At 38.0% G+C, this 25,150-nt stretch overlaps 1 protein-coding gene across 3 annotated transcripts in view; it reads right to left on the bottom strand.

The window, feature by feature from the left end:
* Nucleotides 1–25,150, bottom strand: part of CFAP47 (cilia and flagella associated protein 47) — a 566,822-nt gene that overhangs the window by 347,416 nt on the left and 194,256 nt on the right. For 2 of the 3 annotated variants that reach the window (XM_045050610.1, XM_045050611.1), the window contains 3 exons: nt 20,043–20,264; nt 10,406–10,487; nt 8,778–8,864 (listed from right to left, as the gene is read on the bottom strand). In XM_045050610.1, the coding sequence (XP_044906545.1) occupies nt 8,778–8,864; nt 10,406–10,487; nt 20,043–20,264 (391 nt within the window). The remainder of the gene's footprint in view (nt 1–8,777; nt 8,865–10,405; nt 10,488–20,042; nt 20,265–25,150) is intronic. The other variant, XR_006592925.1, reaches the window with a different exon arrangement.

Here is a 25,150-nt window from a genome sequence, read left to right as displayed (position 1 = left end):
AAAAGGTAGAAAAACAATTTAAAACATGCTACATGAGGCATCTGGGTGGATCAGTCCGTTAGGTGTCCAACTCTAGATTTCAGATCAGTTCATGATCTCATGGTTTGTGAGTTTGAGCCCTGCATCAGGCTCTGCGCTTATAGCATGGAACCTGCATGGGACTCTCTCTTTCTCTCTGTCTGCCCCCCACCTGCTCAAGCTCTCTTCCTCTCTCTGAAAATAAATAAATAAACTTAAAAAAAAATGTTACCAAAGTTAATTCCTTTTCCAAAGTTTCCAAGAACAAGGTAATATTACACCTGCATTTGTCAGTGTTTCTGTGTGGCCTAAAATTCAAGCTGTTATTCTACCAGGAAATGCTCTTATATCATTCAACCATGTTTAAAGACAATAATATTTTAAAAGTAATGATTAAGGGCACCTGGGTGGCTCAGTTGGTTAAGCGACTGACTCTTGGTTTCTGCTCAGGTCATGATCTCACAACTCGTGAGATCGAGCCCTGTGTTGGGCTCTGCACTGACAGCACAGAGCCTGCTCTGGATTCTCTCTCTCCCTCTTTCTCTGCCCCTCTCCAATTCACTCTCCATCTCCAAACAATTAAATAAAATAAACATTTTTTTAAAGCAATGATTGGTTTCATAATGAATAAATGGAATAGCAATGAAAAAATGTGATGTACTTCCCCATGAAAAAACTGAACAGCATGTAGATGACATGAGGTGAAATTTTAATTTCATTAGTCTGCTACAATTTCACAGAATGTTCTAAACTGTGTATAAATTATTCTAGTAAACCTTAACTAAAAATGTATCCCAAAAAGGCACAATTAATTTAGGAATTTGCAAAAGTCAGATAAAGTTTAATTTTTAGAAGCTTACCTTTCCCTTGGTCATACTGTTTAAATGGAAGAATATAATAAACATTGCTCAAACATACCACAAATGTTTCTCACCCTAACAAAATTTCTTGCAGTCACTTAGGTCTAAATACTATCAAGATCACAAATTTGTTGTAAAGAGAATACAATTTAATTCCATAGACTAAGAACTAGAAAAACAATAATAAATTTTTAAAAAGGAATAGAGAAAGAAAAAAATTTTAATTGTTTTTTTTTGAGAGAGAGAGAGAGGGCGAGAGAGAGAGAGCGCATGTGAGCACAAGAGGGGCAGAGAGAGAAGGGGGCAGAGTGTTCAAAGCAAGCTCTGTGCTGACAGCAGAGAACCAGCTGCAGGGCTTGAACTCATGAACCATGAGACCCTGACTTGAGGTGAGGTCGGATGCTTGACCAACCGAGCCACCCAGGTGCTCCAGAAAAGAAAATTTTAAAAGAAGCATTCAAGCTTGTTCATCCACAGCCCCTACTAAGGAGGCCCACCTGGAAGTGATCTGGGGGTGAAGACACAAGCTTCAGTTAAGACAGGAGGTAGAGAGAAAGCTCAAAGAGGAGACAAGCTACAAGGCAGTTTGCTGGTGGTGGAAGGCACAGCAGCAATCTGACCTCGGCTCCTAGGCACTGCATAAATCATCCACAGAGATCGATGCCAGGGATTCCAGGAAAACTGAGATGCACCTGTTTCTGATTTAAAGATAAGGCCCTGGGGCGGCTGGGTGGCTCAGTTGGTTAAGCACCCGACTTCGGCTCAGGTCATGATCTCACAGTCCGTGAGTTCGAGCCCTGCATCAGGCTCTGTGCTGACAGCTCAGAGCCTGGAGCCTGCTTTGGATTCTATGTCTTTTTCTCTCTCTGCCCCTCCTCCACTTATCCTCGGTCTCTGTCTCTCAAAAGTAAATAAATGTAAAAAAAAAAAATTAAACATAAAGCCCTGCAGGCCCAGAGATCTATTTCCCTTGTCTTCTCACCCCTATTACCCATAGTGGCTCCTGGCTCCTTAATTATCTCTCACCAGATCTCCTTCCCTATCAGCCTATATGCTAGTTTTTCTCAGAAGATCCCTCATCACTACTTCAAAGAGGAAAGGGCTGACATATTAAATGAGAACAGGGCAGTATCCTACCACGTGTCCCAAAGTTCTTGCATCTGCACTCACTTTTCTTCCTTCTCTACAGCAACAATGGATGAGCTATCCCTTATCTTGCACTAGATACGAAACCTACTTATCTTCTTCTGGAGATTCCTGCATCAGTTGCCTTTTTTAGCTTTTGGATCTTTAATTTATCTCTCCTCAGCAGTTCCTTTTCAGCAATATCAAAACATGCTCACTTACACTCAGCTTTTAGAGAGCTCTCCCAAACTTGGATTCCCCTGATTCTTCTGTCTGTTCCCTCTACCAGTTATAAATCATGAAGGTGTTTTCTACCCTTATGCTCTCCACTTTCATTCCTTTTGTTCATCAAACCAAAGTCCACCTAATAACCTTCCCCCAACACATTACTACTCCCACACCCTGAAAGTGCCTTTGGCATCTTTGTTGTCCAATACAACACGGAATTTTTTTTTAACGTTCATTCATTTTTGCGAGACAGAGAGACAGAGCATGAGTGAGGGAGGGGCAGAGAGGGAGACACAGAATCTGAAACAGACTCCAGGCTCTGACCTGTCAGCACAGAGACCAACGCGGGGCTTCAACTCACAGCCCATGAGATCATGACCTGAGCTGAAGCCGGACGCTTAATCGACTGAGCCACCCAGGTGCCCCTACAGCAGGGAATTTTTAATCATTCTCTTAAGCAACCTCTCAATTTCATCTGGTATCAATTTCATCTGATACCAAGCCCTCCCTCAAAGGCTTTCTTCCCTCCTTGTTCATCATGTCATAAAGTATTAATGCTATCTTTTTGCAATATTTCAAGCTCATTTGCAGGATTCTCTTCCCTTACCTATTTAAATACTGGGTTTCTTTGATATCAGGTTTCTCATGCCATCTTTTCTTCATATTTTATAGGTGTGTTTCTCCCAATTTTATCTCCCAGAAACCACTAAATATGCATTAAGAAAGATCACTAATTGTTGTAATTAAAAAATAAAGATTCAACATAATATTTAGAACATTATGTTAGTAGTAGTAATGAGAATAAGTGTAGCTTAATATCAATGAGATGAATGATATTGTTACACTCTATCAAGGTATTTACATCTACCTAGATGATGGATGTATTGAGCTCTATATCACTTTATATATTCAGTAATTTCTTTTCTTACTCTCTATTTCCACTAAATGAGAAAATCCTACCTCATAATTACAGGTTCATAGAATAGGTGCTCATTTTGATTGTTTTGGACAGTCAGGCCCACCATGAAGCCTGAAATTATAGAGATTATTTTTTTATTGAAATCTACTTCATCTACTTTCAAATAACAAGCAAATGCCGAGCTGGTTGATGAACATACCACACTCAAAAGCCAAAGGTAAAGAAACTCAGGCAATAGCATTAAATAGTATTCTACTCTTCAATGGCATTCATCTTTGGGAAAAGTTTCTTCAGCTTCCACTACCAGGAGGTCCATAGCCTATACAGTGTCTTTGTGCAAATTAGAAAATGACACATGCTCTAAGAAACTGTCGTCCTGATGGTACCCTTATTTAAAGTAAAAATACCCCCTTCGTTTGTTGAGACACAGAGTAGAATAGTGTCCATAGCCTTCATGAGCAGCACATAGGCTGGTTTTAGCTCCCAATCATCAACCCAAGCTGCGTAGAAACTACACAATCATATTCAGTCTATCTGTCTATTCAACAGTTCAATACATTTTTTTCTCCAATAAATCTTGGAAAAAAGCCAAACTTTAGATGCTTTAGTGATTTCTCCCATATTAAAAATCATGATATTCAAATCCTGTAGGTATATGTCCAAAACATGGATAGGATTACCTGGTGGATCATTTGAGCTAGCCACTTAAAATAATGAAAATGACAATACGGAAAAACATCAGTGCTATGAAGATATTATTTTTAATCTCATTCCTGTTGAAAAAAGGCACGTGGGGGGCACCTGGGTGGCTCAGCTGGTTAAGCGTCCAACTTTGGCCTAGGTCATGATCTCACCATTCCTGAGTTTGAGCCCCACATCGGGCTCTGTGCTAACAGCTCAGAGCCTGTAGCCTGTTTCAGATTCTGTCTCTCTCTCTCTCTCTGCCCCTCCCCTACTCACGCTCTCTCTCTCAAAAATAAATAAACATTAAGAATTTTTTTAAAAATTAAAAAAAAAAGAAAAATGCATGTGAGAGTGACCTCCCCTTCATAACTAGCACATCTCAAAATTGGAGAGAAACACCTTGAATTGACAGAGATCGCGAAGCAATTAGGTAACTCAGTAGCCTAACAGTATTTATATTTTTTTCTATTTCCTTTAACAAATGACTTTGTAACTGAAGCATATTTTTAATCACCTACATTTCCCTATGAATAAGGGTTCATTTGCAACACCCTTTCTTGTGACCAATGGCTAAATGTCTATCAATATCTACCACCAACAGATTTCCTCCAGGTTACATTACAAATTAATCTTACATTAATGACAAAGAATCACTCTTCCAAGAGCATGGGCTTTCGTTGGTAAAGAGAACAAAACGTTATCATTTACTTCTCTCACATGTATTTATCACACACCTGCAAATGTGTTCGTATGCTCCCTTATATCCAAATAAAGCATGCAATATTTGCTACCACATATGAGAATAACAGTTTCCACACTATATGCTGACATTAAGGGACATCCCGTAAAGCCATTTAAGAAAAGAACTTCACCAATTTTACTCTTCCCAATCACATTTAACTGAAGCTCATTTTCAGTTTTCCTCACAAATATGATCCCTTGTGCTATCTTTGCTTGTCTTCTACAGAGGCATGCAATTCTAAATAATGCCTCAGTAGAACTGGGGTCTTGCCTACCTTTAGCAATACTAGCAATACTCCAACTTTATAACAGAAGTTTTGAATTGGGAAAAATGTGTTTAATTAATGGGAAAGATTACTGCTGTCTGTTTAAAAATATCAAAATATTTTACAGAATTGTGCCACTATTAAAAAAAAAACCCTTATGATAGACAGGACACTGGGAACAAATGAATAAACTGTTTACCTAAACTTATTATTCAGATATTATTAATCACCTTTTTGTTTTCCAGATTCTTCGGTAAAAATAGCACATGCACTTCTTTCAGCATATACAGATGTATCCTTTATATCTACATGAGAGCCCTATTTATATATTTACATTTAAAACAGCATTCTGAATTTGAGTGTTTGTGTTATTGTTTTTCATCTCTCTTGTGCTTCAATGACCCATTTTTAGCCATCAATACATTTTTGTGAATTAGGAATATAATGGAAGAAAATAGCAATAATTAAACATGGAAATTTAACAAAGCAAAAATAAGCAACTGCCACAAAATCAAAATGGTTGAGACAAGCTATATTCCATTATCCAAACTACTAGCCAAGGAGAACTGACAAAGGCAGCCATGGAATGCACACATGACCTTTAGGAAGGAGAAAATAAGAACCTAAAGGGATTGTGAAAATCACAATCTATTTCCAACCTGTGAAACTTCCATCAACACTGCTTGCTTTTACAAGAGAAATTGCCAATCCACTTCTGATTTACTGGAGCTTCTAGAGCTATCCATGCTTTAGACACAATACATGGAGAATCACAGCTCTGTGTGATTGGGCAATCTTATCTATTCCTATGACTTTATCAGCAAAGAATCCCAAACATACGTTGCCACCCAGAACTCTTTCCTGACTGAAGGATATACCCACTTCATAATGACACAGGGCACCATAATACAGCACAACCAAAATTAATTCATTATGCCCTCTTACCCTATCTCATCCTCCACACCCAACAAAATCCTGTTAGTACCCCCACTGCCTTGTTATTTCAGTAACTGGCATCAAATTCCATTCAGTCACCCCAGCAAGACCCAATGTCATCTTTTACCTCTCTCTTTCACCCCCCGCCCCAAGATCTATTCACTAACCAAGTCCTACTGTTTTCTACTCCTAATATTTACAAAAGCTGCCCCTTACTTATCTTTCCCACTACTACCAGTATTCCCAGCACCAGGCTCTTAAATACAGCTCCAAACAGTTTCCACACTGTACCAGAGTGTGATTTGTCTAGAATGCAAAGTTGGTTATGTCAACCTTATGTTTAAACATGAGGATGCTAACCTCATCCTTTGCTAGCTCTGTACTGACCCTGGGCTAAAATCCAAAAAGTCCAGATTCCTTGGTTTGGCTTACAAAGTCAACTACAATCTAACTTGTAACTGGGATCAAAGTCAGATTAAATTGATTTTCTTCCCAGAAACCTTCCCCAAGGCACAGGAAAGGTAGGTTCTTCTCTAGGTGTACTCACCCTTAGTGCTCTGGGCTTACCTTATCATAGCATTTGTCATGCTTCCATGTAATTATAGATTTTTACTTATATACTCCAGGACACAAAATCCTGGAACAGAAAGACTGTATCCGGTTTACACCCTCAGAGCCTAGTACAGTGCCTGCATCCTAATAGTTAAGTAGCAAGTATTTGTTGAGCATCTGCTATGTAGCTGACACTCTACCAAATTCTGAATTTACAAATAATATTTAGTTTTTATTTTATTTTATTTATTTCTCTTAATTTTTATTTATCGAGAGAGAGAGAGAGAGAGAGAGAGAGAGAGAGAGCAGGGAGAGTAAAGAGAGAGACAATCTCAAGACAGCTCTGCAATGTAAGCATAGAGCCCGATGCAGGGCTCAAAGCCACGAACCGTGAGATCATGACCCGAGTGGGAATCAACAGTCAAATGCTTAAACGACTGAGCAACCCAGGCACCTCAATACTTGTCTTCTAAATTCATAGACTTATAGGTTGGGAAAGACAGGTAAGATGAACTAAACATATCCATCAATGCATGAGTGAATAAATGAATGAGTGAAGAAAGCCCACGACCCAATGTCAGGACTAGTTTGTCCATAAAGTAGGGCATTTTCTTCCCTTCTGTTTTAGAGGTCCTCCTCTTTATTAGTGAGCAAAATTATAGATGATACAGCCTGGAGTTAAGAAAAAAAAGAAGAAAATGTTCCAAATCTAAGTTTGGCTGAGAGTCATGAATGCCCTTGTACATTCTTCAGGGAATTACTCCAGGAAAAACAGGATTTCTGTCTTTGACATCTGGCAAAAAAAAAAAGGCAGGGCTGGCTGACACAAGAACAAGAGGAGTAAGTAGGAATCATGCAGCAGAAGGAACTCTCTAGAGGGTAGGCTGGGTAGCTGGGTGCCGTGGCAGATTTAGGCTACCAGAGAGGAGGAGCAAGGGGACCTGGGGCTTCAGTACCTGCAGAAAACAAGAAAGAAATAAGGTTCATCTACATCAGAGGATTTTATATGGCTAAAATCAGGTGACCTTGGAAGATAGTACATATACCTGTAGACTTTTGTTTCCTTGTCTCTCAACTGGAGATTACTGCTTGTGAAGATTAAACAATATCACATTTAAAAAGCATCTTTGAGGCTCAGTTGTTGAAGCGTCTGACTTTGGCTCAGGTCATGATCTCACTGATGGTGAGTTCAAGCCCTGCAATGGGCTCGCTACTGTCAGCACAGAGCCTACTTCAGATCCTCTGTTCCCCTCTCTCTGCCCCAACCCCACTTGCAGCCTGTCTCTTAAAAAAATATAAAATAAAATAAACTTTTCAAAAGCATCTCATGACAAGAGTCTTACATAAACTACACACTATCTAGTTATTAATTTTGTCCTTTCCTTTCAGTGACTGCTGCTTCTTTTTAACTTCTCCCTCATTTTAACTCCCTTGTTCCACAGCTCACCCTACTTATGGTTTCGATCTGTGAAGACAAAGCAAAAACCCCCATGAGTCTTAGTGGGCAAGATCTGTCATGCCACATTTAGAAGCCTAGGGAATGATTCTCAGGACTTTTTTGTTTATCCAAAAAAGATGCAGGATGTGAAGGCATAATTTATGCTATGTTAATCTACCTACAAATGCAACTTGGCATGAGGTAAATTGGAGAGTCTCCTCAAAACCTGGCCTTACCTACTGACATGGATTCCTAGTGGATATCTCCCTAGAATAACGTTTATAGCAAGAGTCTAGTATGTACTAGAAGTAGAAACCATAATTGTCACTATCATCCATTCTTTAATGAATGCTTCCTTTTATTTGTTTATTTTTAATGTTTATTTTTAAGAGAGAGAGAGAGAGAGAGAAAGAGAGAGAGAGAGAGAGACAGAGCATGAGGAAGACACAGAATCCAAAGCAGGCTCCAGGCTCTGAGCTGTCAGCACACAGCCCGACGTGGGGCTCGAACCCATGAACCACGAGATCATGACCTGAGCCAAAGTCAGAGGCTTAACTGACTGAGCCACCCAGATGCCCCTAATGCTTCCTTTTAGTACCAGAATATGACAATAGCTACCTATTTTAGGGACTACATTTCTCAACATGCCCTGCAGCTAGGTACCATCATGTGAGTAAATCCTGCCCAACAGAAATGATACACTTTTTGGGTGACAGCCTTAAACAGTATTTACTTTTCCTCCACTACTCTTGTAGGTGTTCTTTCTTCCTTGTTCTGAGAAATTGTACCACAATGAAAGCCCAGTACTGAGCGTGGAAGAGACACCGTACTATCCCTAAAGCACTTACTTCTCAATTGTTCCATGAGAAAGAAAAAGAAAATGTCTACCTTATTTGAGCCACTGTGCTTTTGAATTCTTTAATCAGGATCATTACCTATACTTTAACTAATACATTATTCATATAAACCAACCAAAATACCCTAGCAGTGAACAAGCCTGGAAATGTTACCTTGTATATCTGAAGGAATACATCTGTCCATGCCCCTTTACTCCAGGCTTCAAACCGAGTCATCTCTATAACAATAGAAGGTTTTTCCTTAGGCACACAGGAACACACAGGCAAGGTATTTAGTGGAAGAGTTAAAAAAAAATAAAATATTACAATATTAGTAAAAATGTAAGGCAAATATAAGTCCAAAGTTTTAACCACGTAGCATATAAGGGTTTTTTTTTTCCTTTTACAAACTTTTGCATGTTCTATTTATACATTCATCAAGATCTCTAATTCTCCATGTACCAATAAAAGAAACTATCAACAGAGGTAACTTTCTGGAACACACAGCCCCTTACTGAGGTCAGAGATTTATCCATTCACCATATCTATTAGCTCATTCTGTGGCAGAAGTGACAGAATGAAATGCGAAATTACTCTGAGCTCTGAGCCCCAAAAAGGAACATGGTCTTTGGCTAAGCCACCGGGACTCACCAGTGTCAAAGGACGGGCCCCTGGTTCTCCTGATCACGTCATGTGGTGAGAGGAGAGTCGCCTCAAAGCCTGTAGGCTTCTCCAAGCAATTCCCCTTCTCAGCAGGTTTCCATAAAATGAACTGTGTACTTTGAAAACAACTAGGCATATTTTGCTTAATTTCTGCCTATTCTCCCCTTTAAATGAAGAAGGGAAATGAAGGGAAATGAAGGGAAATGGCAAGTGGTAGGGAAATTCAACCAGTATTTCCTTAGAAGATATATATTCTAAAAATTTCCTTTAAAAAATCATTTACAAAAGAATAAACTATTCTCCATTATTAGATCCACTAAAAGAAGCAATTATATATTTAAGAAAGCCATGTAATCATTTCTGCACAGTGTAGAGTCCGAGGGCAGGCTGCCCCAAGATGGGTCACTTTGGCACAAAGATCGAGTTTGAAGGGGTTTGGGACAGGTCCCCCCAAAACCCAGGTCCTGTGGGTTCAAGAGAAATTTTTCCCCTCCCTTAACTCACAGAAGAGTCTGTATGTGGTGGTGGTGGGGGGGGTATCTCTATCAAAATAAGGTTGTTAGCAGAGAGAAATTTTTATATGAGTGGCCCATCTGTCTGGCAGGGCAAACACCTAATTACCAAACATCTACTCTTCTTATCACATTGTGAAGTACATTCCTTTTCTCTAAAGTCCCAGACCCCTACCCCCTTTCTCCTTAGTTCAGGATGACTTTTATACCTCATTTTGCCTCTCTTTGGAATTTCCATATCTATGTGGATTCCCCTTATGTCTGCTAGTAAATTTTATTTTCTCCTATTAATCTGTCTCATGACAATTTAATTCTCAGTCTAGCTAGAAGGACCTTGAAGGGGACAGGATATTCTTGTTCTCTGACAACAGGAACTCCATAAAAACTTTTAGACAGACAGAAAAACATGTCTGTGTGTGTATATGTATACACATATATTTAAATGTTTGTTCTTAATATTTATATTAATATTTATACACACACACACAGGCTTTGCAGAGAAGCAGAGTCCATAAGACATTTCATAAATAAAAATACCAAGATTTTAAAATGAAATCTTCTAACAAAGACCAGAAATCAGTCAATTCAATAACAGTGTAGATTGTTCTAGAAATTGTATTCCCTTACTGTAATTTCAAGCCACTTTTTATAATCTTCTGGTTCAAGCAGAAATTCTGGCAGCACATGAGAAATACATGCTCCTTGAGCGCTAAAATAAAATAAAAGTCCAAATTATTATGATAGAATACTCAATGGTTTGTATTTCATTTGCATTTGAACATCAGTTATTTCAATGTCATATAGTTTAATGTGTATTGAATTTTAATTTTCAAATTTAAAATTTGTATCGTCTTAACAGTTCCCTTAACAATGAAATGTGCATATGATGCTTTCTTTAGAGAATTAATAATGACAAAGAACTTACTAAACTCTATAATCTTAAGAATTTCACTTGCCTATAATCAGCCACATCTATCCTTAAAAAGTAACAGAACTCAGAGTTATATGACTTGACTCCTATCGCCAAGACACTAACCATTTTATTGCTGTATGACATTATAAAATTGAGGGGTGCCTGGCTGGCTCAGTTGGTTAAGCGTCTGGCTCTTGGTTTCGGCTCAGGCCATGATATCACAGTTCCTGAGTTTGAGCCCCCCATGCTAACAGCAAGGAGCCTCCTTGGGATTGTTTCTTTCTTCCTCTCTTTCTCTGCCTCTCCCCCACTTGTGTTTTCTCTCTCTCTTTCTCTCAAAATAAATAAACTTAAAAAAAAACATTATAAAACTGAAAAATATCCAGGAAATGTTTGAATACAATAAAACATCTAATAGATCATTAGTCACCCAATGCTTAGTGAATGCCTATCACAACATATACCTGAATATAGAAAACCCCAAATATAACACAATTTATCACCTATTTTTCCAGAGAATATCCAAAAATTCTGGCTTCTCTGATTATATAAACTTGTAGTAGTATATCTGTTGCAGCAAATATCTATTTAATATTATTTTATACATTTAAAGGCATATATATATATTCATATGTATAGAATTTATCACATTCAAGATTATATTTTTAACTGTCATATTTCTTGAAATATTTTAATTCAAGTCTTCATATTCATGTCTACCACCAGCAGAACCACTTTAACGAAGTTTAATCTAATACGGTTTGGGCAGGAGTGCTTCCTAGTGGGGATTTAAATATTCAAGTCTAACTCATTTAGTGACCATAGAATGCCATCCACGATAAGTATTTGTCAGAGAATGCCACCTCTAGTACTCAACTCTGTAGATGTTTTGCAGTCCTGTAACCACTGAAAAGTGGGAAAAAGAAAAGGTGGAAAGGAATCTCAAGATAATTCTGTAAGGTCAAAGCTTGAAGGTAGCACAGATGAATGAGAAAAAAGAAGTGAGAAAGGGAACCCTAGTGGGGATGGAAGCAAAGAGCAGAGTTTTAGAGAGATTAAGTTGGCCTTGGCTTTGGGCCAGAGGAAGCTGGTGGAAGAAATTATACTGCATGCATAAAGCTCCTTTGTTCAGAAGTCAAACACCATCCATTCTGTTTCATTGTCACACAGTTCCCATCTGCATCTACATTACTCCTATGATTCCTCACTAGGCTGCAATTATTATAGAGTTAAATAATATCTAATTTTAATGGAACACTACTCCTTGGCAGGAGTAGCCCACCTAAAGCATATGTAAGAACTCAAATGATATGACGATCCATGAAGTTGAAATCCCAGTGGTGTCTGTCTCTGAGCTGCCTGTCTAAACAAAGACAGAGACATGCAGAAGCTGGAATACTTTCTTGCATCCAAAACAAATACGGGATTCCAGAAGGAAATCATCACTTCTATTAAATGCTACCGAAAGTCTAAGAAAAATTATCAGGGAAACATTAAACTGAGAACTTCGTAAGGAAGGAGACCGTGTGGTATTCATTTCAGTATTCCATAGTGTCCAGCAGAGAATCGGCCCTCAGTAAAATGTTGAGGATGAAGAATGAAATGAATATTTTGCAATATTAAAGACAACAAGCCCCAAATGGAGTCAGTTATGCTAAACTCCATGTCCCCAAAAGTGAGATTTAACTTCATTATGATTTCAGCTCTCCCAGAAAGGGGATCTGAAAGCAGTCCCTCAGAAATGCCTGAGCAGCATTAGCTAGGTAATCTGCCTGAAAGATCCCTACCATCGCTCCTAGACAAAGTAACTTTGCAATAACCAATCTGCTTTTGTGCTGTAGGAACTGAAAACTTTTCCCTCATAACCTTCTAGGTATTTTTGCTAATCCAATAATCAAATTGACAGACAGATGAAGAGGGGGAAAAAAACAGATTTAATTACATACCTATGGGAGCCCCACAAAGACAGGAAGACTGAGAGGCAGTCAGGCAGTTGAGGCTAAGGAGAGGGGTTAGGGGTCTGGGTCCTCCAAGGGGAGGGAGAAAATTCACAGGATTATGAAAAGAGCAAATATTTGGTAAAGAGTCATTTGTCATGCCATGTAGTTAAGTCTTTCTGATAGGAAAAGTTATCTCTCGTAATAGCTCCCTTCCTGGTACAAACTTTTATGTAAATTAGTGTAGACAGTTAAGGGTGAGGTAAAAAGCTTTTCCTGTCTGCTGGGTCTCACTTGCTTTCAGCTCAAAACAATCCCCATGCCAAAGTGGCACAGTTTGGGATGGAACATTCTGTCCCCCGCCCCCATTGCCTAAGCACAACTCCATTGTTCTTGCTTCCTTCTGCCTATAAAATCTCTTGACTTGTACAGCTCTTCAGAGCTTTTTTCTATCTGCTAGATTGGATGCTGCCCGATTCATGAATTGCTGAATAAAACTGATAAGAGCTTTAAAATTTACTCAGGTGAATTTTATTTTTTCACAGAATTTTACAGACACTGTTACGAAGTGAAGGTTAGCAGAATATGCCACTGGAAAATATACTTCTTTGGCACACCAATTATTTTGAGAAACTGCAGGAGAGGAGAAGCTCTAAAAACAGAGTAGAAGTCACCCTTTTGTAAAGGAAAACATACCTTTAGAAAGGAAATTTACATTAGAAAAGGGGCCTGTACCAGGAAGAGGGCTATTGCAGGGAAATAGATAACTTTTTCAATTGAAAGATTTATCTGCATGACAGGGCAACCTTTGTGTAACAAGTATTTCCTCCTCTCACCTTTGCAAAGAATTACCTCTTCCCCATCTTGGCCCCCTTCCCTCTTGAAAGCCCTAGACTCCTATTCTTTTCCTTAGCTCAGAATGGTATAGAAGTCTCATCTTTAGGCTTTCTTTTGAGTCTCAAATCTTTGGGGGGCTACTATACTTAACATACACAATCAATATTTTTTCCTCCGGTCTTTATATTACAGGGCAGGTTGGGGGGGGGGGGGGAATCTCAGCCAAGAATCTAGAAGGGTCAAGGGAAAATTATTTTTCCTCCCATGTAAGAGACTCATTTTCTTCTTTTCATTTGGAATCTATCTTAAATCCTAACTTCATCAGTCCCTAAGACAGTATTAATGATTGTGCTTTGTCAATAGATTTTATGTCTGATCAGTATTATAGAGAGTTGACTTTCATAATTGATTTGATTACACTTTTACATGCTAGGTTTTCTATTTACATATTTCTTCCAAGTTTACACTAAGTAGAACAAAATAAATTAGATGTAATGAGTTATTAAATCCTCAACTTGATCTCCAAAGATTTTTGAATTTCTCATTTATTGCATAAAATCAATATAATTTCACTTGTATACTGTAATTGTTCAATGTAACATTTATGATTTTTTGAATTTAATATATTTATTTCCAAGATGAAACATATGCATGTATCTTGGATTAATGACCCAATTTTATTAACCATTGAAATGTTGAAGGATTTTATCATAGCCAACATATCCTGATAAGCATGTATTTGCTAATAAAAAAGCAATAAATTTGAATGGCTTGGCATTAACTCCAAAATCATTCTTCCATACTTGTGTCCTCACATCATAAAATGTCAAAACAGAAACCATCCATGTTAGTGTCAACACTACTGGGAGCTGTACCAACATCAGCGCTACAATAATAAGATGACGATTTTGAGTACCATATAATTTACTAAAGTTATCAGAAAACTGTTTAATTTCTATAATGCACAAACAATAAAGATTTATTTAAGCGTCTGACCCTTTTTCTTCTGTTCATAGGTAACACTTCAATAGATTTTAAAATACAACTTTTTTTTTGTAAATAATTAACCCCTTCTAAAAGAAAAGAGATAAACACAACTAACTTTCTAAAATAAAAATGTCATTGGAATGTTTGCCTTATTGAATTAAAACATTTACTTTATTTAAATCAATCATCAAAGACCAAGAGTGGGACAGAGCAAAATTAAAACAAAAGTCATGTGCTTTCTATTTTAAAATTATAAAAACTTTTTAAAAGTTTCTATTTTATCTAATAAAGGCACACTTGATAAATATTGGTTTTCTGGCAGTTTTATGTCAATAATACTTTTCTTTCTTATAGAGGTACAGACTTTTAAAATATTCTATTTGGGGGCGCCTGGGTGGCCCAGTTGGTTAAGTGTCTGACTCTTGATTTCAGCTGAGGTCATGATCTCAGGGTTTGTGGGATCGAGCCTTGTATCATGCTCCATGCTGACAGTGCGGAGCCTGCTTGGGATTCTCCCTTTCCCTCTCTCTCTGCCCCTCTTCTGCTCTCTCTCCCCCACTCTCCCTCTCTCTCAAAATAAATAAACTAAACTAAAATATTGTATTTCAGTGATAATGATATCACAAGGGTCAGTTTTCCACATGTCACTAATGGCTACCATATTGAAGAAACATAAGAAAACATTTTAGCATATGGAACCCATAGATCACAACTTATTTCATTTAAATTAATCATCATCATAATCTACTATGTGTCATGTAATACATATTTAATATTTTTAATTGTTTTATCAACCAGTTAAGTTTGGGAATTATCTTCAACTTTACAGATATGGAAATTGAAGCTTAAATGGGTTAACTTATGTAAATTCACAGAAGTACGAAAGAGCTAGAATTTGAGCCTACCTCTACCTAATTCAAAAGCCATGCTCTTGTACCCAATATCAGTGCATTCTTCCAGAACCACTCTTAGACTGCTGCTTTGAAATATTTTTATTCTTAGATGCCATTCCATTAAATAAGATACCATAGTGGTCATGCATAAGTAAGAAGGGTATAAAGTTTTTCAAGATAAAAGAAATGAAATAACAAATGGAATTACATTTATGTATAAAGCAGAGTGAGTTGGTTTTCTCAGCGTATTTATTTTGGTGAATGAAAAATTTATTTAAAAATCAATGGTATTGGAAAGTAACAGTTACAATAGTTTTAGATTATATGATAACCTACATTGCAGTTTCAATGCTAGGTACATAGTGTTTTTGTTCTGCTTGTTTTAGTTTTATATTATGGAAAAAATAAAAAAAAAGTTTATTTTTTCAGTGAAAGTTAATGACATCATAAAAACGATTAATGGTTATAAATAAATGAAATCATATCAAAGAACACTAGGCACTGTGTTAGTCTGCTCAGTCTGTCATAACAGAATACCACAGGCTGGGTAGTTTAAACAGCAGAAATTTATTTTCCCACATTTCTGGAGACAAGAAGCCCAAGAACAAAATGTTAGAAAATTTGGTTGGTTGTGAGCCCTTTCTTCCTGGCTTGCAGACAGCTTAGCATCCCATCTTTATGATATCATTAAACATAATTACATTGTTTTCTTTTTAATATTTATTTTATTTTTGAGAGAGAAAGACAGAGGGATCCCTCACACGTAGGGGAGGGACAGAGAGTGAGAATCCAAAGCAGACTCTGCACTGTCAGCCCAGAGTCCAATGTGGGGCTCAAACTCATGAACCATGAGATCATGACCTGGGCTGAACTCAAGAGCCGGACACTCAACCTACTGAACAATCCAGGTGCCCCGACCATAATTACATTCTTAAAGGTCCTGTTTCCAAATACAGTTGCACTGGGGGTTATGGCTTTAACAAATAAATTGGAGGGAGACCCAATTAACTCCATAACAGGCACAAATGACAAAAAAAAATTGAGCATATTGTTTCAAATAGAGTGATAAATTTATTACAAACTATAATACCTGTTTTCAAAATAGTTTTTACAAGACATATGGCATTGTTATGGGCTGAATTGTGTCCCCTCAAAAAGTCATATGTTGAAACCCTAACATGGTACTGCAAAATTGGACTATACTTGGAGTTAAGGCCATTAAAGAGGTGATTAAGATAAAATGAGGCCATTAGGTGGGCCCGAATCCAATCTGACTGATGTCCTTATATGAAGATGAAATTTGGACACACAGACACCAGGGGTGTGTGTACACAAAGGGAAGACCATGTGAGAGGAGGTGGCTGTCTCCAAGCCAAGCAAAGAGGCCTCAGAAGAAACCCAATCTGCCAACACCTTGATCTTGCACTTCTAGTCTCTGGAACTGTAAGAAAATATATTTCTGTTGTATAAACCTTCTAGTCTGTTATGGTAGCCAGAGCAAACTAATACGGATATGAGGAAATAAGTGCTTTAATAATTAGTTAAAGAATTTATAGGTTAGTATTATAAATAAAGTTCAATGTATAACTTTCATAGTACAGACTCCACATTTTCCCAACTTGATCCTCTCTGACTGGCTACACCTCCTCTCCTGGAATGCAAATACTTTATGTTTTCTCCTCTTATCCCTAATTTTTCATATCTCACAAATTTTTTTCCATTCTTCTATGACTACCCTGAGACTCAATTTCAAAGTTTTCTTCCTGTTACCACACAAGCTCAAAAAGCAAAAGTCTGTGAAAGACAATGTTAATAAATAAATATTTAATGAACATTGGTTCCATTCTGTGTTATGAAGGATGCTGGGTGTCAGAGATGCCAGATGAATGAGAAGTGCTTCCTACCCTTAACATGCACACAAATTAGTGGGGGTACACTGACTCATAAATAAGTCAGTGGTATGAAAATAATTTACAAAGTTATACATAGCCATGCTGTTTTCCTTAACTGATATAATCTTTCTCATTCGTTCAACCAGATGGGGCACAGAGAAACAGGAAGAAAACATAGACTTGAATGTTCACATATCTTAGTTTTTCCTAAACTTAACAGTTTCTTTACAAGTAATCCTGTGCTTTGGGATAAACAATCAATTTCAGACCTCTTGATTCCCGCACAAGATGGCACCTGGGAAGAGGCAGATATATTGTCTAATAAATAAAGCTTCAATTTCAGGTTTCCTCACTTTCATGAGTCTCTTCTAAAGCCATGTATATATCTGTATATCTAAATTTTATATTTTTAATTTGATATTTTGTTAAGGAAGGATCTCCAAATTGTGTAAGGCCTCTCAGAACATGGATCAGTCCTATATTTGGGTTCACATGAAGTAGGTGAGAGGGACTTTTGTATCTGTACAAGCAGGTTTGTGATTACTTTTCTGGATCCTCAGTCTCTTTGGCAATGTTCCCTATCTCTGTCTGGAGCTTAGCTGCCATGTGGGTGGGTATTTGCCACTGAGGCCTGAGATGAAAATCTCGCGTCTCTCCTCTTAGCCCCATTGAGGACCAAGAAGTCCCTCATAACTGACTTAGCCCCATCCCAGTCCTCATATATTTGTCATTCATACTGTGGCTTCAGAGCCAGCCATCTCCTCCCCTTCTGCGTCTTCAGTGGCGTCCCTGTCATTAGTCAGCCTCTAGAACAGGAGGCCGGGTCTTAGCTCAGTTTCCTTAGGTGACTTCTTTGCTCTTCTCAGAGTGTGTCCCTGTCAGGCCACATTCACAAAGACAACCTCTCCAGGAAGAAAGGACCTGGCCATTGCCATTTCCCTCCTGCCCCTCGGCATAAACACAGAGCCAGCCACCTGGGGAAGCAGCACAGCAAGGATACTGGCTGCCTAACTTGCTTACACTAGCCCCACCCCACATTCTTCTAGTGGAACTGCCATTCTCAGTCAAGCTGGCCTCAGTCCCAGCCTGGGAGACCCCTCCCCTGGAAGACCATCACAAACCCCAGCCCATACCACATCTCCTGACCAGAGTTTTACAGGGTTTCAATTCTGATGGAGGTGGAGCAAATAATCGCCCCACTGTGTGTCCCAGCCACTCTTCAGCTGTTTCCACACTGTATGCCCTTGGATTGTTTGCCCAGCTTCTCTCCTAGAGCAGCACAGTGCCCTCCAAGCTCTATCACAGCCAAGATTGCTCATCTTTAAAATTCCAGGGTTTAAGCCCATTGGTGGCAAGAACTCACGAAATTCAGCTCCGAAATTCAGCTCCTCTGGTTCCTCTCGTTTTCCAAACCAATGGTTAGGGGGAAACATTCTCCTTGTGTGTTTCCCTGTGTGCTCCTCTGGCTCTCACCCTTCTCGGTGACCACGGCTGCCTCCCCTCTGTAGCATCCAGGATCTATTTCTCCCCTAAACCACCTCTTCACCCTTCCCACCTTCTTCAATATGGCCTCTTTTCTCCCCTTAGCTGTGTAGTTCTGTCAGTCTTCAGGTCAGTTTCTGGGGGATTGGGGATCATTTGATAGTTATCTAGTGTTGGTGGGACGAGGAGAGCCTAGGGTCCTCCTACTCTGCCATCACCTTCCTGTCTCTCTGTACTATGTCTAACTTTTAAGACCATAATGTTGCCAGGGACTCAAAAATTCTAATTTGGAAATTTAAAAAAAAAACCCTGAACACCAAATCTTTCCTTTGAGATGCCTCTTGTTACCCTGCATCCCCACCCCCGCTAAGGTAGCTAAACATCTCTGGCTAACTATGGAGTAGATTCCATACACAAAGAAGAACCAATTTACAAACTAATATATTTCAAAATATATGAATCCTATTGCATAAATAATTACAAGTAACAAATGCTATTTTAGTGGTACAGGAACATGATTAGATGGAACGGTAATACTGCTTATGGATGTTCCAGTGGTTAAGGATACTGCAAATATAGGCAGAAAAAATAATATAAATCATCAACACTCTCCTCAGACTTTTAATAAACATTGCTTTTCCATTTCTTGCTCACTCACCATTTAATCTCTGTAGAGGAATACAGACATTATAATGACAAGTATTTTTCCTATATTTTCTATCAACCATTTACAGAAATTTTCACTTGCTGATTATTTTAGTACTAAAAACCTTACCAATGCAGACTAAAAATTCACAGTGTAACTTGAGCTTATATGAACAGTATTCTGAGAAATAAACTTACTGGTTTCATTCCTCTTTAGTTCTATGGATTTATATATTTATCTATGTGAGAATTCTCAAAGTGAGGTCATGGACAAGAAGAATCAGTATTACTTAAAACTGTTATAAATGCAAATTCACATCATAAACTCTGTGGGTTAAGGGCCAGCAACTCACTTAACATGCTATCATAATGATTTGGATGGATGATAAAGCTTGAGAATAATTGCCTTAGACTATCAATCCCATAGCTCATGAAATATTTATTTTCTATTATTTTTCTATTATTTTATTTTTTATTACTTTTACAGATATATATATGTGTGTGTATATATATATATGTGTGTGTGTGTGTGTGTGTGTGTATATTATATATATAATATATATAGGAAACTTAGTAAATATTTTATAAAAAGATAAATGATACCAAAATCTACCCATCTACTTATGTATCTATCCAAGCCAATATTACATGTTTAAATTAGCATATCCATGCTCTTACTTGAGAAAGTCAAGAAGTGAAGAATGTTGAAAATGAAGTTGAATCACCCTTTCAGTATAATCCACAGGTAAAGACTGACTTGAATGAATTCCAGGTGGCAGTTTTCCACTCAAGTGTAGTATCACATCATAAATGGTCTTATTATATTTGGAAAAGTCATTCAGTCTGGAAAATTTTTGGGATGGCGAGGCTGATGAGTAAAATTGCATTTTATACACCTCCCTATGAGAAAAAAATTTTGAAATTTAAAAAATCTCATAATGTTATATTATGAAAAAAATGTTCAATGACTAAATAAAATTCTATTTACAATCCAATAAGGCATTATAAAGCTCATCTTATTCAGCTACCATTTGTTAGTAAAAATTAGATGTTTTGACAACCCCAGAAGTTTCCATATCTTCTTTTATTTTTTGTTGTTAAATTTTTTTTAATGTTTATTTATTTCTGAGACAGAGAGAGACAGAGCATGAGTAGGGGAGGGGTAGAAAGAGATGGAGACACAAAATCAGAAGCAGGATCCAGGCTCTGAGCTGTCAGCAAAGAGCCCGACGCGGGGCTCAAACTCACAGACCTCGAGATCATGACCTGGGCTGAAGTTGGACACTTAACCAACTGAGCCACCCAGGCACCCCTCCATATCTTCTTTTAAACACACATTATTATCTAACATTACAATTGTCAAGTCTGTAAGATTGGATTGTGATTAGAAAATGTAAGTACCTTGGAGAAACAGTATAGGGATTAAGTCCTGGACCCAGCAACTAGTAGCTGGTTGCAAAGTTATGCAAACTCACTGAACTCAAATTTGATACCATTTAAATTAAAGATAATAGGGGCACCTGGGTAGCTCAGTCGGTTAAGCACCTGACTTTGGCTCAGGTCATGATCTCATGGCTCATGAGGTTGAGCCCCACATTGGGCTGTGTGCTGACAGCTCAGAGACTGGAGCCTGCTTCAGATTCTGTGTCTCCCCCTCTCTCTGCCCCTTCCCCGCTCACTTTCTCTCTCTCTCCTTCAAAAATAAACATTAAAAAAATTTTTTTAAGATAATAATGCCTATAATAGTTTTCAAAACAGATGTCAATCAGCACACATGTATACACAAAAACAAATTTACACATATATTTCAATTTAAATTTTAATCATTAAAAGGACACATCCTGCAAATTGGCCTCACAAGTGGAGATTCACATTTTAAAAATAATCCCAGAGAGCTATTGTTCCTATACATGTCTCTGTTCTTTATATAAGACAGTGCAATCTCTATTACCTGATACCTCCTTCAGTGAATTATAATGCATGGTAATTTTTAAATGGAGTAAAAAAAATCCAACCAACTCTTGCTGTCTATAGTTTATTAATTATCTAATACTACACTATCTGTTGGCTAGCCATCAAAATGTATTACTAACTTAGACTGAGAAATAAAAAGTGCTCAAGGGGCCATTTTGAATGGCAGTTGTCCAGTTTGGTAGCTAGTAGGTCTGTATTGTATATTACAGGAGAAAGTATATTGATTTACGTAAGGGTACAACTGCCATTACTCAAACTCTGGCTCTTACTCTGTGGCTTTATGGAAGTTACTTGACATCTCTGTCATAGGTAATATATCTAATAGAGCTAGTATATCCTGAAGTTACCAACAAACAAATATGTCATGGAAAAAAATGAACACCCTAAAATATTGCTATAAAAATTATGAAAAAGATAAATGATCTAAACAGAAATAAAACATAACCAGACTATAACTAAAGAAGGAGAAAAAGCAACAAGTTGAATAAAAAGAGAAAGAAACAATACATAATATAAACAGACACACAGGGGCCTCACAGATTATAGCTTTGCTGTTTTTAAAAAATTTATTTATTTGAGGGGTGCCTGGGTGGCGCAGTCGGTTAAGCGTCCGACTTCAGCCAGGTCACGATCTCGCGGTCCGTGTGTTCGAGCCCCGCATCAGGCTCTGGGCTGATGGCTCAGAGCCTGGAGCCTGTTTCCGATTCTGTGTCTCCCTCTCTCTCTGCCCCTCCCCCGTTCATGCTCTGTCTCTCTCTGTCCCAAAAATAAATAAAAATGTTGGAAAAAAAAATTAAAAAAAAAAATTTATTTATTTGAGACAGAGAGAGCATACACTCACGCATGCACACACACAAGTGCAAGTGAGGGAAGGGTAGAGAGAGAGGGAGAGAGAGAATCCCAAGCAGGTTCTACACTGTCAGAACAGAGCCAGACACGGAGCTCAAACCCATGAACCATGAGATCAGACCTGAGCTGAAACCAAGAGTCAGAAGCTTAACCAAATGAGCCACCTAGGTGCCCCCAGATTATAGATTTAAGACACAGATATTACTTATTTTTATTTATTTAATTTTAGAAAGAGAGAGAGAGGGAGAATGGGGGAGAGGGGCAGAGGGGTAAGAGAAAGAATCTTAAGCAGGCTCCACATGCGGTGTGGAGTCCAACGTGAACTCTATCCTATGACCCTGGGATCATTTCTTGAGCCATACATTCAACCGAGTCACCCAGGTGCCCAAGACACAGATTTTAAAGCAATTATATGTACTATGATTAAGATTAAGAATTTTGTCATCAGGGTATGTGGGTGGCTCCATGGGTTAAGCATCTGACTCTTGATTTTGGCTCAGGTCACGATCTTGTGATTTGTGAGTTCAAGCTCCACATCAGTCTCTGAGCAGCCTGCTTGGGATTCTCTCTCTCCCCCTATCTGTTCCTTCCCCACTTCTCTCTCTCTCTCTCAAAATAATTGAATAAACTTAAAAAAAAAGAATTTTGTCATCAAAAGCTTCAGATTCTGTGTCTCCCCCTCTCTCTGCCCTTCCCCTGCTTGTGCTTTGTCTCTCTCTCTCGCTTTCAAAAATACACAAACATTAAAAAAATAAAAAAAATATATAAATAAATGGAAAATTTATACACAAATCCAGTAAGTAAAATTATGAAAGCAATGACTGAAGTTAACAGCCGACTAAATCAAGTGAAGAGAAAATTGATGCAATGAAATATAGGCCATAGGAAAGCATCCATATTGCAACACAGAGGGACAAAAGGATGAAAAATACAGAAGAGTGAGCAAAGCAGAGGGGCCCAAAAGAATGAGGTAGTCCCATAATTGAAAGGATATTGACAACTTTCCAAAATTGACAAAAAATGAAACCACAGACGAAAGAATCACTATGAACCCCGATAACTACAAAGAACAGGCTCTTTACGATACAACATTTTCAAACAACCAAGAACATGTGAAAATTTTCTTAATATCAAGAGCAGTAAGATGTTAGTTCAAACCACATACATTAGAAGGAGGTGATACTGAAAAGACGCACAACATTAACTATTTCTTAGGATAAAGAGCAAGTGGAACTTGCATATTTGACCTGTGGGAGTTTAAATTGGTACACCCATCCTGGAAAATTGCTTAGAAGTATCTTCTAAAGGTGATCATATTTCTAAATTCCTTTTTTATTTATTTATTTTTTTTTGAGAGAGAGAGAGAGCATGAGCAGGGGGAGGGGCAGAGAGAGAGAGAGAGAGGGAGAGAGAGAGGGAGGGAGGGAGGGGGAGAGAGAGAGAGAGAGAGGGAATCATAAGTAGGCTCTGTGCCATCAGCACAAAGTCTGATGCGGAGCTTGAACTCATGAACCATGAGATCATGACCCTAGCCAAAACCAAGAGTCAGACGCTTAACAGACTGAGCCACCCAGACAACTGCCCCCCCACCCCGCTTTTCTAAAGAAATTTTTTAAAGGTGATATTTCTATGTTGCAATCTGGCAATTTCACTTATATATATATGCCTTTCAGAAATATGTAACAAAAGACATATATCAAAATTTCCATAGTGGCATTATTCATAATAGAAAACTCCAAAAGCCAGTGAAATATCTATGAACAGAATGGAGAAATTATAGAATATTCAGACAATGGCCTAGTGTACGACATTACTACTAATCTACTACTAAATGCCAAAATGAATCACATGAACATAATACTAAGAGAAAAAAAAATCCAAATGCTACAAAAAAATGCAAACTGTATGATTCTTTCTATGTAAAATTCAACAACACACAAAACTAATATTTGGTCTTAGAATTCAGGATAATTGTTACTACTCTGGGAGATGGAAGGGAAGTGGAGGTGGCAGGGACTCGGGGATGTGAGCAATGGACTAGTTCCTTGTCTAAGTGGCAGCTATACACATGGTCACATAGTTGTAATTCTGTCCATGTGTTACATAGTGACAAAAATTATGAAAATTCAAACAGAGAACTTAAACTCTGGAGTTTACCAATTTATGCTTGGATGATAAAACTGAAAAAATAAATAAATAAAAAGGCAAGGAAATGATTGACCATAAAAGTCAAGCTAGTAATTTTCTTACAGTTATAGAGATTTGGTAGATTGTGAGGTTCATAAGAGGCTTCTGGGGTGCTGTCAAATTGATAGGTGCACAGGGGCTTGCTCTAGGAGTAAATTGAGGGGTTGTACTTGGTTTGTGAACCTTTCTCTATGTGTGTTTTATTTCATGATTTAAAGCATCACGAGGAAACAGCTTGGGTCTTCAAATTTCCTCTAGCACATGAAAATTGACCAAAATTAGCTACAAAAATACTGCCCTCAGGTTTGTTAGAGGAAAAGGTGATGTTGCTCGTCAATAACTGAATTGTCCATTGGGAGCACAAATTATGATGCATAAACGAGAGTATTTTCTTTAATATCTATATGTATGCATATCCCACATATGTAAACTTCGTATCAATTAAAACCTCGATAATTAATTGTTAACCATATTCCTTGTCTTCTCGTTTACATAAGATGGTAAATGATTTTAAGTTTCTGTTTCAATTCTGAGAGTGCCCCTACTTTGGAAATTGAAAATATGCACAAGCAGGGGCGCCTGGGTGGATCAGTCAGTTGAGCGTCCGACTTCAGCTCAGGTCATGATCTCATTGTTTGTGGGTTCCAGCCCCACGTCAGGCTCTGTGTGGACAACTCAGAGCCTGGTGCCTGCTTTGGATTCTGTGTGTCCCTCTCTCTCTGCCCCTCCCCTGCTTATGCTCTTTCTCTCTGTCAAAAATAAATAATCATTAAAAA

The sequence above is a fragment of the Felis catus genome, chromosome X (genome assembly GCF_018350175.1).
Source record: "Felis catus isolate Fca126 chromosome X, F.catus_Fca126_mat1.0, whole genome shotgun sequence".
Taxonomy (NCBI): Eukaryota; Metazoa; Chordata; class Mammalia; order Carnivora; family Felidae; genus Felis; species Felis catus.
This window is presented reverse-complemented; position numbering and strand designations above follow the sequence as displayed.